We start from the raw sequence: 15,790 nt of genomic DNA, 5'->3' as shown, positions 1-15,790 counted from the left end.
GTACTCTGAAAAATACCTTATTTTCATAAACCAAGTTTTTATCTGAAAGAATTGAATTGAGGTAAAGAAGGGAGGGAAGTGGGAGCGTAGTGCTTGTTATGACATTTAGACCTACTATTCAGTGTGTTCAGTAGGGGACATATAACCAGGAGGTAAGGGTCTGTGTAAACAGGAAATAAAGACAGTCTTGCATTCACTGGAAGCACAGTGTGCTGCTTCTCCATAATCTCTGCAGGAAGGGTGTGAGACTGGAGAAGTTGGTAAAACCGGATGGATGGAGAGAACTGATAGAGCAGAAGCGGACAAAGGCAAGAGGAAGGACTTTGTAACATACAAAGGGTAAAGGGGCAAAACACCTAGCTTGTTTTAAGACTGGGCTTGATAAATTTATGGAGGGGATGGTATGATGAGATTGCTTACAATGGGCTATGTGGGCCATCCACAACTGCTCTTAGCTAGTATCTCGAACAGCTGGAAGCGAGACACTACAGAGGGAGGACACTGAATTACTACAGAGAATTCTTTCCCAGGCGTCTGGCTGGTGAGTCTTGCCCACATGCTTAGGGTTAGATCACCATATTTGGGTGATTTAGGGTCAGTTAGATCACCGTATTTGGGTCAGGAAGGAATTTCCCCCCAGGCCAGATTAGCAGAGACCCTGGGAGGTTCTTCAGCTTCCTCTGCACCATGGGACACAGGTTACTTGAACTAGAGTAAAGGGTGGATTCTCTGTAACTTGAAGTCTTTAAATCAAGATTAGAGGATTTCAGTAACTCAACCAGAGGTTATGGGCCTACTACAGGCACAGCCGTCAACTTTCCTTGGTGCCGGTGGGTGCTCGTGCCCCCCAGCCCCAACTCCACCCCCTCCCTGCCCCATTGGACCCCTCCCCAAATCCCTGCCCTGGCCCCGCCTCTTCCCCGAGCGCACCACGTTCCTCCTCCTCCTCCCCCCTCCCTCCCTCCCAGCGTTTGCCCCGCGAAACAGCTGGGAGGGAGGGGGGAGAAGCAGGATGCAGCAGCATGCTCAGGGGAGGAGGCGGAGGTGAGCTGGGGCAGGGCGGGAAGCTACCGGTGGGTGCAGAGCACCCACCAATTTTTCCCCATAGGTGCTCCAGCCCCAGAGCACCCACGGAGTCAGCGCCTATGACTACAGGAGTGGGTGGGTGAGGTTCTCTGGCCTGCAATGTGCACAAGGTTAGACTAGATGATTGTAACAGTCCCTTTTGGCCTTAAAGTCTATAAAGGCAAGTCAGAAAGATTAATGCAGATGACAGTGTGAGGTAACACATGCAAGTAAATTCAGCTGGTGGCATTAAAATTAATTAATTGAAAATATTTGGCATCAGAAAGTCAGTCAGTAGTTGTTGGTGAAATTCACAGAATTTCTTTTTGGATAAAGTGCAGGAGATTCTTGTAGCTAACAAGAAATTCCTCTAGCATGGAGGCAGTGGGAGAACTTCCTATGGATCACTCAACTCTGGATGGAATATACTGACCAATGCTACTATTTAGGGACAGGAAGGAAAGAATAATATTTATCTAATGAAAATAACAGTTGGAGTTTGGGAAGGTTATAATATTCTTACTTAGTGTCCAACCCTGAAATCCCCTTTCCCCTTGAGTGAGCCAACGGAAGCTGAAGTGACTACTTGCATGAGTGACCACTGGGCAGGGAAACCTAGAACGCTACCTTTGTGAAAAGTACCATGGAATCTCTCTTGACAACATGTGGTGAGAACTTTGGTTTCATTGCTGTTTGTATAATTTTTAAGAATTATTTTATTAATTAAAAATCAGTTTGCCTCATCCAAAGACCAATGATTATATCTTGAGCAGAAATTAACCCTTTCCAAATCTGGTTCTAGAAATACAATCTAATCATATGCTGAGGTTTAATACAAAATATCATGTTATCTAACACAACATAGGTTTTGACTTCTTGAAACCTTGCCAAAATATAATATGGATGGATTATTTTAAATGGCAGGGCTGAGAGCTGAAATGAAGCATATGAAACAACCGAAAGGCAAATGTGTTTCTTCGTTTAGTTTGGCAGAAAAATATAATGGAGCCATGAGAGACTTTAACAATGTAGTTTTTCTTCTGTTAAAACAATTACCTCAACCCCAAAATCCCATTTCTTGTAGAAAACATGAATGACGATATACCTCAGCATTACTAGCCACATGAAATATTAAATAAACTTTCAGTGGGAAAAAAACTGTAAAGCCCTACTGGATCCACATTGAATTTTGGATGACTCATGCATTACAAATTACTTCTAATACTCATTGTTTGCTCTGTTTTTTCACTAGATTTTTGTTTTCAGAATTTCATCTCTGCTTTCATTTACATATAAAGGCCACAGATTGGGATTAAACTGAATAAACAGAAGGAAAAAAATCACTTGTAAATTATCAAGGGAGGAATGATAGTCTTCTCTTTAAAGCACTGACCAGGGACTGAATGTCAGGGTTCAGTTTCTGGCTCTGTGTGGCCACGGCAAATCAACTAATCTCTATGGCCCAGATCCTCAAAGGTATTTAGACTCCTAACTTTTGAGGATCTGGGCTCATAGGCCTCTGTTCCCCATCTGCAAAGTGGGGATAATAATTCCCTGCTTCCAAAGGCTGTTGTGAGAATAAATTTTGTTAATGTTTGTGGGTTGCTTAGGTACGATAGTGATGAGAACATCTAATTTCCTGGGCAGATAGAAATGATAATTGTAGATTAGAGCTAGTAATGCTTTCATTTTTCTAGTGAACTCAAGTTTGACCCAGAGTCTGACTCAGACAGAATTCCTCTCATAAATCCATGTTCAAATAGCCAAAGAAAATGACACCTCCCATGTCTCTGATGTAACAGGCACAGCCAGGCAGGACTGAGGTAATAGGCCCGTTCTTCTTCTGTGTCTGAGTTTACAAGAAGTGGCAGGGTGGAGGGGGGAGAGAGAGAGATTGTCAGGTTGGGTGAGAATCCTGCTGGGGCTTAGGTGCGAGTTAAGGAGCTGAGCAACTTGGCAGCATTGGAACATAGGTGGTTTTGCACATGCCAATCAGAGAAAACTTAGATGCCTAAGAGACTTTCCTGGAAGAAATGTAGGCAAGTAGGGAATGTAAGCACCTACAGGATTAGGCAGCATCTGAGTAGGTGTTTTGAGGATATCAGTAGGGTTACCAACCCTCTAGGATTGGCCTGGAGTCTCCAGGAATTAAAGATTAATCTTTAATTAAATCTCCAGGAATACATCCAACCAAAATTGGCAACCCTAGATCTCAGTGATGACTATATGTTGGACCTAGGCACCTAAAGCAGAAGTTAGGCCCCTAAGTCCCATGATGTATCTAGCCCTAAAGCACAACAATGATGTTGACTACCTGTATCTAGGTACTATTAGGTGAGATAATCTCTGGGTGAGGGGCAAGGAGCAAATGTAGTCCTTGAACTTATTTGAGAGCTTGCCTGCAATGAAGAAAAGTACATGCTCCATTCTTCTAAAGGGTGGGTTGCAATGGGGATAATCCTCCTGTGCATTGGGGAATTGACGGGTGCACAATTTTTCTCAGTGATCTCATTGTCCACTTAAAGCGGCAAAGAGTCCTGTGGCACCTTATAGACTAACAGATGTATTGGAGCATAAGCTTTCGTGGGTGAATACCCACTTCGCCGGATGCATGTAGTGGAAATTTCCAAAAGCAGGTATAAATATACAAGCAAGAATCAGGCTAGGGATAACGAGGTTAGTTCAATCAGGGAGGATGAGGCCCTCTTCTAGCAGTTGAGGTGTGAACACCAAGGGAGGAGAAACTGCTTTTTTAGTTGGCTAGCCATTCACAGTCTTTGTTTAATCCTGAGCTGATGGTGTCAAATTTGCAAATGAACTGAAGCTCAGCAGTTTCTCTTTGAAGTCTGGTCCTGAAGTTTTTTTGCGGCAGGATGGCTACCTTTAAATCTGCTATTGTGTGTCCAGGGAGGTTGAAGTGTTCTCCTACAGGTTTTTGTATATTGCCTTTCCTAATATCTGATTTGTGTCCATTTATCCTTTTACGGAGGGACTGTCCAGTTTGGCCGATGTACATAGCAGGGGGGCATTGCTGGCACATGATGGTGTATATTATATTGGTGGACATGCAGGTGAATGAACTGGTGATGGTGTGGCTGATCTGGTTAGGTCCTGTGATGGTGTCGCTGGATATGTGGGCAGAGTTGGCATCAAGGTTTGTTGCATGGATTGGTTCCTGAGTTAGAGTTACTGTGGTGCGGTGTGTAGTTGCTGGTGAGAATATGCTTCAGGTTGGCGGATTGTCTGTGGGCGAGACAGAGACCAACACCTACAAGATCTTCACCAAGCATTCTTAAAACTACAATACCCACATGAGGAAATAAGGAAACAGATCAACAGAGCCAGACGTGTACCCAGAAGCCGCCTGCTACAAGACAAGCGCAAGAAAGAAACCAACAGAACTCCACTGGCCATCACATACAGTCCTCAGCTAAAACCTCTCCAACACAACATCAATGATCTTCAACCCATCCTGGACAAAGATCCCTCACTTTCACAGGCCTTGGGAGGCAGGCCAGTCCAATTTAGTTGATCAAACAAAAATCTTCTTTCAGTTCAACTCCTTAAATTGGCTTTGGAAACTGAAATGCCACAGTTCTAAAGAAATCCATGCTCTGGGATCTGATTTAAATTGTGGCTTAAAATAAACGTACCTGCTTGGTGACTCTTAATTGTGTTTCTAATCTGCGCTGAGGATGGGATCTCAGAATCAGAGAGCTGCAACCTGATCCCTTGCAGAGCACAGCTGAGAATCTAGGCCTATGTTTTCTTTGCACACACATCTCTCTCTGTTAACATGTATATCTCACATGATCTACAGTGTACTTAGTCATATACGTAAAAGTGTATTATGCTGTTCAAAATATTGTGGATCAGGATTTATTTTTTTCATATGATTTTGAACAACATTGTTTCTCAGGAAACTTTATTAAGTATTTATTGTATTTGTATGTTATTCAGAAAGATGAAAGAAATGAAGAGAGGCTGTTTCTTAGTAACTACCTTACTCCTGTTGTTGGGCTGTGTCCCATGGCATGTGACTGCAGACTTAGAAAATGGAGAAGAAGACCAGGACATCCCAGGTAAGAGTTTACAAGTTTAACCCTTTTGCTATCTGAAAATTGCAAGAAGCAAGAATCGTGGACCTTAACCTTCACCACTGAAATCCAGTGGGGCTTTCCTATTGAACTTAGTGTAAGCAGAACTGGACCTTATCTGAGCAAAGAGCAGTCCTAAATAATGTATTGGACTGTAGCCCTTGCAGTGAGATACTAAGAAACGGGCATAAAAATGACAGATCTTATGAAGTATTGTGTGTGTGTGTGTATAAACCAGTTGTGAAGCTCTTTCCAAGCTAAGGCTTCTGGACTGTCTCCCAACCCTTTTGAAACCCTACAATTCCAAACAAAACCCATGCCAGCTGCTAACATCACTCCATAAGAGCTATACTGTGAATGTGTCCTATGAAATTGGGCAGGGAGTAAGGATTGCTCCTTGTGTGTTTGGGGAATAGGTGGAATCATAGCTGTACTCTCCACATGTACCAGGGGAAAGACTATGATGGGTCTGGTAGTGGGTAGGGATACACCACTCTCCTTCCCTCCATAAAACAGGAGCTCATGGAATCGCTCTTCTCTTCCAGAGTTGTTCCTCTGATGGTGCAATTAAAGACTGCCCCTTACCCAGGCACACCCGTTTTTTTTCCAGGCATGCCCATTTTCAATACACAGTTACTACATGTGCACAGGCAAGTGTATTAACTGCATGTGACATTAGCTTCATGTGCAAAACTAAGTAAGAGGGCACGTTTTAAAAATTTTGGTGAAGTTTTCAAAACGTAATAGGTCTTTTTCTCTAAGCCATTCAGAACACAGTATGACAACATCAACACAAGGCAAATACTGGCCTATGGTGACATGGCAGTAATGGGCATATACACGCATCTGTAAGTAGGCATTCACACCTAATTCTCAACAGGTTGGGCCCAACCCAGAATGATGTAAAGAGTAGTGGACAGTTGGTTCCAGGCTGTTTAGGGGACTAGGAGCTCTCTTAAATGAACTCCCTTCCAGGTGGGCCTCTTTGCATCCTGCCTCTCTTCCATGGGAAGAGAGAGAAGCAGGATCTTGACCCTCAAATTGTTGAGTCCTTCAAAGAACATAGCATATGGGGGTCTTAATAAATGCTTTCTCTGCCTCTCTCCGAGTTACCCTGGTGGCTTGATACCTCACCCAGCTGGCAGCTCAAATTTAGAGAGATTCATAGATACTAAGGTCAGAAGGGACCATTATGATCATCTAGTCTGACCTCCTGCACAACACAGGCCACAGAATCTCACCCACCCACTCCTGCGAAAAACCTCTCACCTATGTCTGAGCTATTGAAGTCCTCAAATTGTGGTTTAAAGACTTCAAGGAGCAGAGAATCCTCCAACAGGGTGTCCAGTTTAAGGGAAGCTTGTATGTATCAACCAGAGACACCCATGCATCTTCTCCCCCTCCCCCCGCCCCCAGTCCATAACCACAGAGCAGGGAAAACATTTAGTACACAGTATCTCACAGATGATATCCCTAAAGACTAGTGGGAATGGAGTCTTAGAACAGGAGGTGGCAGCCACTGAGTGACTGGGAGGATATCAGAATAGGATTAGCACTCTATAGACTCGGGATGGGCTTCATAGGTGTAGCATCAGGGAGGGAGTATCTGGCCCAGGATGAACAGTCATCACCCTCACCAATGTTCATGAGATAAAAATATTAATTCTGCGTAGTTCATCAGCTACAATAGAAATATAGTCAGTGTAGAAGGATTTTATTTCCAATCAGTGTCACCAAATTTGAAAATAACGTCCTAGCTCTGCACTAAATAAATTTCCTCCTTTCATAATCAGGTTGGATCATTCTGGAGCAATCTGCCCTTACGTTTACCTCTCAGCCTTGATGCCCATAAATAAACTCCCTTTTTTTCAAAAGCTGACATGACCTTGCATAGCATGCATCCTTCCTACACTGTACAGAACAAACATTTTCTTTTGACAAACTCATCGCTTCCTAATAACTTGTGAAATTCTTGTTTCTTGTTACAATTTCAACAGCCTTGATAAATTGTTGCACAGACCATTTCAATTTCTAGTTCAGTTATTAAACTAAAAAGCCTAGTAGACTAATCTTCACAATCTTTTTGGGAATGGGGGAGGGGGCAAAGTCATGAACAACAAAGCACAGTGCTTACAGATTACTACTTGTTTTTGCTTTTAAGCACAAAGGGAAACTCAAACCCCTTCTGAAGTCTGTGATTCTTTCACAACCAATAACTTGAGAACCAGTCGTGAACTCGTTATGTTGAGCATTCCCACATCTTGGATCCAGATTCCAAATCAAACAAATGTTAGTCTTTGAGATATGAAACCAAGTCCTCTTGCTTTTATTAAGGACTCCGTAGCACTTTTAGCAAAAGGAGGGCTGTTGTCTCACGTTCTCATCAAATTCCTATTCTGTAATTAGGTTTTTCCTACCTACAATTCTTCCTGCAATTTTTCTTAGATGTGGAGTGAAATCCTGGTCCCGTTGTAGTCAATAGCAAAGCTCTTATTGACTTCATTCAGGGCAGAATTTCACTTATGGTGTTTACTTCCTGTCCTAAGCAGTTGTAGAGTGGTGCTGAATGCTGCTAAACAGCTCCCACGTCACTCCAGAAATCCACCCTACGTTCTATTTCTGTGGTGCATAAAGTGGTTCTTAAACCCAAAGAATGTGTAAAATCATGCTCTGGGATCCTTTTGAATAAGAGAGCCTGTATCAAAACCCCCATGTTGTTTAAATTAAGGCAGTTTGAAAACTGTAAGCTCAGCAGGATAGAGAGTGTTTCAATATGTTCTGCATGGTGCTGAGAACAGTGTCAGTGCTCAAATAATAAATAATTACAAGAATAAGGGTATCAAAAAGTTACAGAAAATGCCAACCTGTTACATAACTGTTTCTACATTGCGAAAAGTGTCCCATGATACCACTTGTGGCTGCTTGCCCTTTATTTGATCTGAAGTTTAAACCGAATGAGTCACTACCACTCAAATGTGCTTTTTATTATGATGTGAAAGTTTATCAAGAATTAATGCGACAGTCTGAGGATTCAGATATACTGGTAGGAAAAGCTCTTAGCAGTGTGTGGGTGGCAAGTCGTCAAATGAAACTGACAGAGCGAGAGAAACAGAAACCCCTTTTTCATCAATGACAAGCTGCTTAGTATTGATAATACTATCAAAGAAAAAAGGCATTTACGAGAAAGCTTATAATGACGACAGCATATCTTTACTAATAAGAATAACTCACAAAAGATGCATGGCGTGGAGCGAAATAAGTAACCTCAGCAAACAAAAGAGAAAGCACTACACATACAAGCTCTGAAATATTCCTGTGTAAAGGCTTTCTATGGTGGATGACTGGATCCCTCGGTTTTATTTTCAAAGCTGAGTTAAAGTGTAGTTCTGTTCTGAAAAGTGAGTTTGTAACAATGCCATTGTGGATCCTATATTTATTGTCTCCATGATTTCGGTATTGAGTCTATTATTTTGATAAGCAGAGGATGGTTGTTTATATTTTTAAAACCATTAGCCCTGAATATTCAACTCAAGATCTAAAAGTCAAGCTGGGCTCTTTGGGTATGTCTACCCAGAAAAAAAAGTGCGGTTTTCAACTGTGTTGACCAAGCATTATCAATATTTCCTGTCTGTTCACATAAACCTGGGTTATACATGCCACAAGCTACAACATGACCTACTAACAAAATTATATAGATGTTATATTAGGCCTCTGACATACCATTCTGATGAAACTGTTAATAAATACAGACTTTTTAAATGGTAGCCACTGTGCATGGACCCTATGCCCAAAAGCTCAGCTGTAAGCATTCTTAAAGCAATGTTTTTGAGAAATTGGATCAAATTCTGATCTCTAGTGCATCAAACAGAATATTCCTGGGTTGTGGGTATATATACCTCTGGGATGGCTTTACAGACTTTCCTTCTGAAACTCTATTGGGCCGGCATATTATATGGATGCCTAATTTATTTTCTTCCTAAAATTAGTCCTCAGGGAGAGATCGTTCTTTTGAAATTTCATCAGCCTTCACTAAGGTGTGAATTCTAGGTACACCACCAGAATGTAGGGACCAAAATGCAGCAGAATCAGTGTAGTTCCACAGTGAAGGGAACAGAAGACTGTGTATGGAGGCGGATCTGCAACACCAGTAATCAACAGAGCGGTGCTAGGCACATGCCTGTTCCCGTAAGTGTGCCTATACAGATCCACCAGCCAAACTCTCATCCATTTCAGAACTCTTCGTTATTGCAAGGAAAATAAAGCTAATTCTAAATCAACTAAAGGAGATGAGAGCTGCCAAAGCAAAGCATTTAAAGCAATGAGAAACAGCTCTACTAATGCTCCAGAGACTGGTGGGATGGTTCCAATCTTCTGAATCCCACAGAAAACCCTTTTTCATACAGTTTATTTACTTGGCCTTTGTACAAAAAGGGAGAATTTGGCCTTTTGTGGCTTCAATGGTGCACATTTTCTTGAGTCTCTGCTTGAGGATGTATATTGATACTACAATTCTTAAGAAAATAAATGTGTCCACAGCTTGAGACACTGTAGAACCTGGCACATACAATATGCACATTTGCAGTCCTACAACAATGTTACAACAGTGGTTCCAGTGTCATTCCCATTGTAAACAGAGGAAAGGCTTTGGGAAGTAAGTAACGCAATAATTTGTTTCTGGAAAATAGCTAGTTGCTGAGACAGATGATTCTTCTCATTCATTGAGCAGCAAACCTCCTCTTAGGTAGTAATTTTTTCATCCTCATCGTATGGTTCTATGATTAAATTTACATGCTCGTTCTGCCTTATAATTTGGCTTAATAAGATGGAGACAGTATCATATGGCATAGATGTGGCAATGTGTAGGATGCTAATGTGTTGATGTAGCTATGTGTCTGGACCTCTTGAGGCTGGGAAGCACAAAAGATTTTCATAGCCTCTTTTCATGCCCCACTGACCTAGATTGATTTGGGCCAGTTTATTTTAGAGGCTTGAGTTTTCATGGGTATTCTGAGAAGAAAGGATCACTAACACTTTGATATGATACCCTCTATCTAAGGATCTCAGCACACATTTCAATCAGTATGAACTGACCCCCACAACACCCGTTTGAGGTAGGTAAATAACTGGACCTGGCTGGAAACTGGGAATCCCATTTTGTGGGAAGTTCCAAAATTTCAACAACAAAAAAATTGGTTGCAGAATAGAATCAAAAATGAAACTGAGACATTTCCTATGGCATGGGAATTCCAAAATTGCCTTTTCAAAAGGACTAAATGACAGAGCTGAATGAGGAACTGGGGCTCCCTGGGCTTCTAGGCTGCCCCGTAGCCAGGATGTTTGGAAGCCCTGACTGTAAGGTGGCCCACCTGGCAGAGACCTGGAAATCCCTGGAACCCTGACTCTTCAGCAGCCCCCCTGGCCTGCTGCTTGGACCTGGGAAGCCTAGGAGACCAAGCTGCCTAGGAGCCACAGACCTGTGAGGTCAGGCAAAGCAAACCAGACATATTTGCATCAGAAATCTGCCTGGTTCCATTTAAAACCTACCTAGTTTCCATCAGAATTTTGACAGAATCATTCCTATGGAAGGTGCAGATTTCAGTGAATCAGCATTTTATGATGGAAAACCTGTAAATATCTTATAGATGAGGAAACTGAGCTACAGACCATTAGCAACAATTTTCAAATGGAAGCGACTAAAATTAGGCACTTAGATCCAGATTTTGTTGCCTAGCTACCTGTTTTAGGAACATAAAATCTGACTGTGTCCTTTACAATCTCTCGTGTTCTCATAATAGAAGACATTAATTTTTAAAGGGTTCATTTAAAGGCCATGAAGTTATGATAGTAGTAGTAGTGGAAATTAGCCCTCTCCCTGCAATTTATATAGTTCCATTTAAGTGAATAGAGTCTTAGATAGTGTAAATCAGCATAAATCTGGCCTTTGGGTTTTTTTTTTAATTAGGCCATTTTTGCAAATTAAAAAATAAATATCAGAGAATGGGCACAGTTTGGCCAACAGTTTTTACCATCGTGTCTTTAGCCTGACTTGGAGGGACCAGAAGTGCTTGGAGCTGGTCACTGTCTTGGAGGGACTGGAGGGACCAGACCGCATTAGCTTCTTAACTGAGACTGGGCACTCAGATTCCACTTAGTGTCAGTTGTGATGTGATGTCGGTTCTTGTCCCCTTTCTCTCTCGCCTTGTCCCTGGGCCATTGCATGGGAATCCTTGTGGGCAACCTTAAGAGCGCTCAATGCTTTAATTGGCATAAGGAGAATAACCTACCCCCTGACTCTGACTAATTTTGGTGAGGAAAATCTTTCACTACCATATTCTCTTTTGTGTTTGTTCTATGGGTAAGTAGAAGGCTTCAGTTTGAAGTGCTGTCAATCCGGCTTTCAATAAAAACACATGCATACACCTGTAAAACTTTTACAACCCTAGGAGAGAAAAAAGGGTACACAGTGTAATGTAAACAGTGAAAGAGCTTCATCCACAGGGGTACTTAACTGGGTCTTCAACTACAGTGCTGTCTTAACATCCCCATACAGTCTCAGCAGTACAGTCTAGCTAACAAGAGGTCTACTATAGTTAATATGTCGATATGTTAATACTATCAAGCTATTGCATATTAAAACATAGATTTCAGCTTTTCAACTCAAGTCAATTTACTTTAATCTAAATATTCTAAAGTTGTGTACACCTTAATAATTTTACAGATCTACTTCTTAATAAAGTTAAAAAATAGGAGTGCTTGTGCAGTCCTATGAGTTGCAATGAATAGGTTTATGACTTCATAGTGTGTGTTATTTAATAGAATGGTGCTGCCCTCTGGAGTACCATTGTGGTTTTGTTTGTTCAAAGGCTGCCCTCTATTTCAGTGCCACGGTTTCCTACTCATTCAGCCCATTTCCAGCAGCATTTGTCTGGTGTATGACGTCATCTTAATTATTTAATAGCATTAACACCTAAGAGACCTAAACAGAAACAACTACAAAGGCTCAACTGTGCCAATATTTTTTGGGTGGAAGATAAGAGGGGGAGAGTGGGAGGAGCCCTCTCCTACCTCGCACCCTCTGCACGAGGGCTGGTTGCTGTCCATTGGGTGACTTCGGTACTGCTCCCTGCTAGTGCCCTGTGAGTGCTAGTTACCTGGAAGGCGGGTTGGAGAGCAGATTTGAATTCACCAGGCATTGAACGAAGCACACACACTTTACTCTTTCACAGAAACCAGAATTCTTCCTGCAGGTCCCAAGAAGTGCACAGTGTAGCAGCTGCTCTTTCACCTTTGCATCAGTAGCTGAGGAGAAATTTTGGCTAAGTCCCATTGCAGTGCAGTAAAAAAAAACCCTCACTTTTTTAAGCTTCAATCTAGCCCCAAATGTCTACCTTCTCTGAGTGGCAGGTATTTTTTTTACTCAAAAGGCAGGAAGTTCTATTTTACCTAGAGCAAAAAAAGGGTTGTTAAATCTAAGGGTCATCTAAAGGGAACGAGGTGGTTTAAATAGAGCGGGTCAGAAAATGGATTTTCTACTCTGAACAAAAAAAGGTACGATTTTATTTTCCAATTGAGATTAAAAGACACCCCCCACACACCAACATTAAAAAAAAATGCAAAACAAAATTCCAAAATGATTTTAATTTTGGGTCAATTGAAATAATTTTTTATTTTGATCATTTTTCTTTCTTTTTACTTTAGTGTGTAATGTAAAGTAAATTTCAAAAGAAAACGTCAAAGGAACACCATTGAAACTTACCATTTAGAAAATAGTGAAACAACCTTTTGTGATATTTTCAGAATAGCTTTTCCAGTTGTGTTCAAAAGAGAATTTCACCAAAATCTGTATAATTTGACAAAAAAAAATTGTTTCAATCAAAAAAAAGTTTTGATCGAAAACTGTTTTGATGACAGTTTTTCAACTGTCTAGTTGTAGATGTTTAGTCTTAAACCTGTACGCAGACTATAACACAAGAACTAGGGATCATCCAGTGAAATTAGTAGGCAGCAGGTTTAAAACAAACAAAAGGAAGTACTTATTCACACAATCCACAGTCAACCTGTGGAACTCATTGCTAGGGATGTCATGAAGGCCAAAATTATAATGGGGTTCAAAAAAGAACTAGATAAATTCATGGAGGATAGGTCCATCAATAGCTATTAGCCGGGATGATCAGAGATGCAATCCCATGCTCTGAGTGTCCCTAGCTTCTGTTTGCCAGAAGCTAGGAGGGATGACAGCAGATGGATGACTCACTAATTGCCCTGTTCTGTTCATTCCCTCTGAAATGTCTTGTACTAGCCACTGTCAGAAGACAGGATACTGAGCTAGATGAACCATTGGTCTGACCCAGTGTGGCCCTTCTTATGTTCTAAAATTTGAGCTGTTCTGATAGGATATAGAAATCCTTCAGCAATCAGAGTTCCACTCCCAGAACTGGGGTTCCGATACATTATTTTTTATAATCATATATTAAAACTGTACAGAACATCAAGGGCTAAACATTGTGCCATGCCTTTCAAAGAGTGCAAGGGCAAGGGGGCAGAGTAAAGGTAAGATGGTCTCGGGGTCAGATCTGTAATCTGGGCCAGAGTTTAAATCTCTAAACCCCTTAAAGATATACTGCTAAATTCCCAAACTAACTGCACAACATTGAGTATCATACGACCTTTCTCCCCACCATCATAGGTGCTGCTTTACCACCTCTCAAGCTAGGAAATTCAATCTGTGCTTTCAAGGCGGATGGCGGTGAATGTAAAGCAATATATACAAGGTATTACTTCAACATTCAAACCCGCCAATGTGAGATGTTTGAATACGGTGGATGCCATGGCAATGAGAACAACTTCGTAACACTAGAAGAATGCCAGGAGATGTGCGTGGTATCAGGTCAGTATCCTTTCTCCTGTCCTCCTGCACGTTCTTTATATTCTTCTGGTGTCTTATATCTAGACTGTGAGCTCTTAGGGGCAGAGGCCATCTCTTGTTTATGTTTCCCAGAACAATGGGGCCTCCTGCCTGTCGGGGCTATCTCAAAAATAATACTGATCACAATAATACTGTTATAACTGGGGGGGTCACCAGATGCTGCTGCTACATAGTCATCCAAATTCTTTTTTGGGGAGTATGTCTCTAGGTGTGGTGTCCCGGGGTGAGAGTACAGCTCAAGCGGACGGACCCAAGCTAGCTTTAATCTAGCTAAACTCTGGTCCGGGAGCAGTGAAGCTGCAGCAGTGGCGTGTGCTTTGGTGTGGGCTAGCACCAGGAGCAGTTATCCAGGGTTCCAGGTGGGTTCATACAGTGCGCCCTGCCACAATGGCACTGCTCTGGGACCGGAGAGAGCTCGAATAAAGCTAGTTTAAGTAGGCCTAGTCAAGCTGTAATTATACCCCGTGATTACAGTGTAGATGCACTCTAATTAGTGTGAGCAAATCTTCTGTCTTGGGAAGACATGGTGTGAAGGTTTTTTATGCAAGGTTCTGGGTAAGGGTAGCTGTGTAAAATCAATTCTTGAGGCAGACGCTGCTGAAGGAAGGGATTGTCTACATGCTGATAAACCCCTCTGTTCCGGGACCGGTGTAAATAAGGTTATTCTTACAATATACCCAGACTTACATCCCCAGCTTCTCCTACATTGAGAAGACAATCTGCAAGACCTCAGACATTTGCTACAGCTGCTTGGCAAATGGGGCAGAAATAATCATTAATACTGCTCATTAGTAATATCCTTAATCATTGTTTCTCTGTAATGCCTGTAATTGCTCAGTTTTACAGTCCGAATGAGGCTTCATCAGCTAACTGGTAGAAACAAAATAATAGGGTGCATACCAAGATATACTGTTAAGATGCCAAATGTGCAGTTATGCTGTCATTCTGGATGAAATGTGTGTAGTGTTTACTCTGCTATTGAAATGGGTGGAAAATTGAATGGCTTGATTTTTTTTTGTAAGAACTGAGCACCTAAACCTCCTGCTCACTTCCAAAGGGCCTGTAGGTGTGCCACACCTTTAAAAATTACACCTTAAGTTCAGCATATTTAGGAAAATTCCTCATACAGCATATTAAAATCTCATATCAATCACAGAAGTCATTTTGATGTGACGTGGTATATCCCCTATTTTGTTGTTTATCTCTCATAGATGTCAGCAATTTGTGGTTGGGAAGTATCGCTTTGTCTGAACTTGATACTAAAACTGGATATTGTGTAAGGAGGATCTACTACAGAAATGTTTAGATACAGTTAGATACATTTTGTAATAAGAATAGATCACCTTTATTATAGTTATAGCAACTTAAATTGAGTATTTCAAAAGCAAAACTTATATGAAAAAGACCTTTGAGAAAACAATGCCAGATTACTATTCTGTAGAAGAGTTGAGAATGACATTTTATGTAGAATATGAGCTTGAGTATTCAGGGAACACCAAGCTTTTTATTAAATAATAATCATAAGTGTTTAGGGCTCTATCCTCATGAAATCAGCCTTCAGGACTATTCTCATACAGAAGTGCTACAGTCATAAAATCATAAAAGAGTAGGGTTGGAAGAGACCTCAGGAGGTCATCTAGTCCAACCCCCAGCTCAAAGCAGGACCAACCCCAACTAAATCATCCCAGCCCGGGCTTTGTCA

General features: G+C 41.5%; 1 protein-coding gene across 9 annotated transcripts in view; it reads left to right on the top strand.

The window, feature by feature from the left end:
• TFPI (tissue factor pathway inhibitor) overlaps positions 1 to 15,790 on the top strand; it is a 243,495-nt gene that overhangs the window by 196,454 nt on the left and 31,251 nt on the right. For 6 of the 9 annotated variants that reach the window (XM_043524808.1, XM_043524804.1, XM_043524805.1 and 3 more), the window contains 2 exons: positions 5,026 to 5,147; positions 13,849 to 14,049. In XM_043524808.1, the coding sequence (XP_043380743.1) occupies positions 5,030 to 5,147; positions 13,849 to 14,049 (319 nt within the window). In that variant the 5' untranslated portion in view covers positions 5,026 to 5,029. Of the gene's footprint in view, positions 1 to 5,014; positions 5,148 to 13,848; positions 14,050 to 15,790 lie in introns of those variants that run through there. The other 3 variants (XM_043524807.1, XM_043524803.1, XM_043524806.1) reach the window with 1 other exon arrangement.

The sequence above is a fragment of the Chelonia mydas genome, chromosome 11, assembly GCF_015237465.2.
Source record: "Chelonia mydas isolate rCheMyd1 chromosome 11, rCheMyd1.pri.v2, whole genome shotgun sequence".
Taxonomy (NCBI): domain Eukaryota; kingdom Metazoa; phylum Chordata; order Testudines; family Cheloniidae; genus Chelonia; species Chelonia mydas.
The sequence above is the reverse complement of the archived record's forward strand: the minus strand, read 5'-3'. Positions and strand labels throughout refer to the sequence as shown.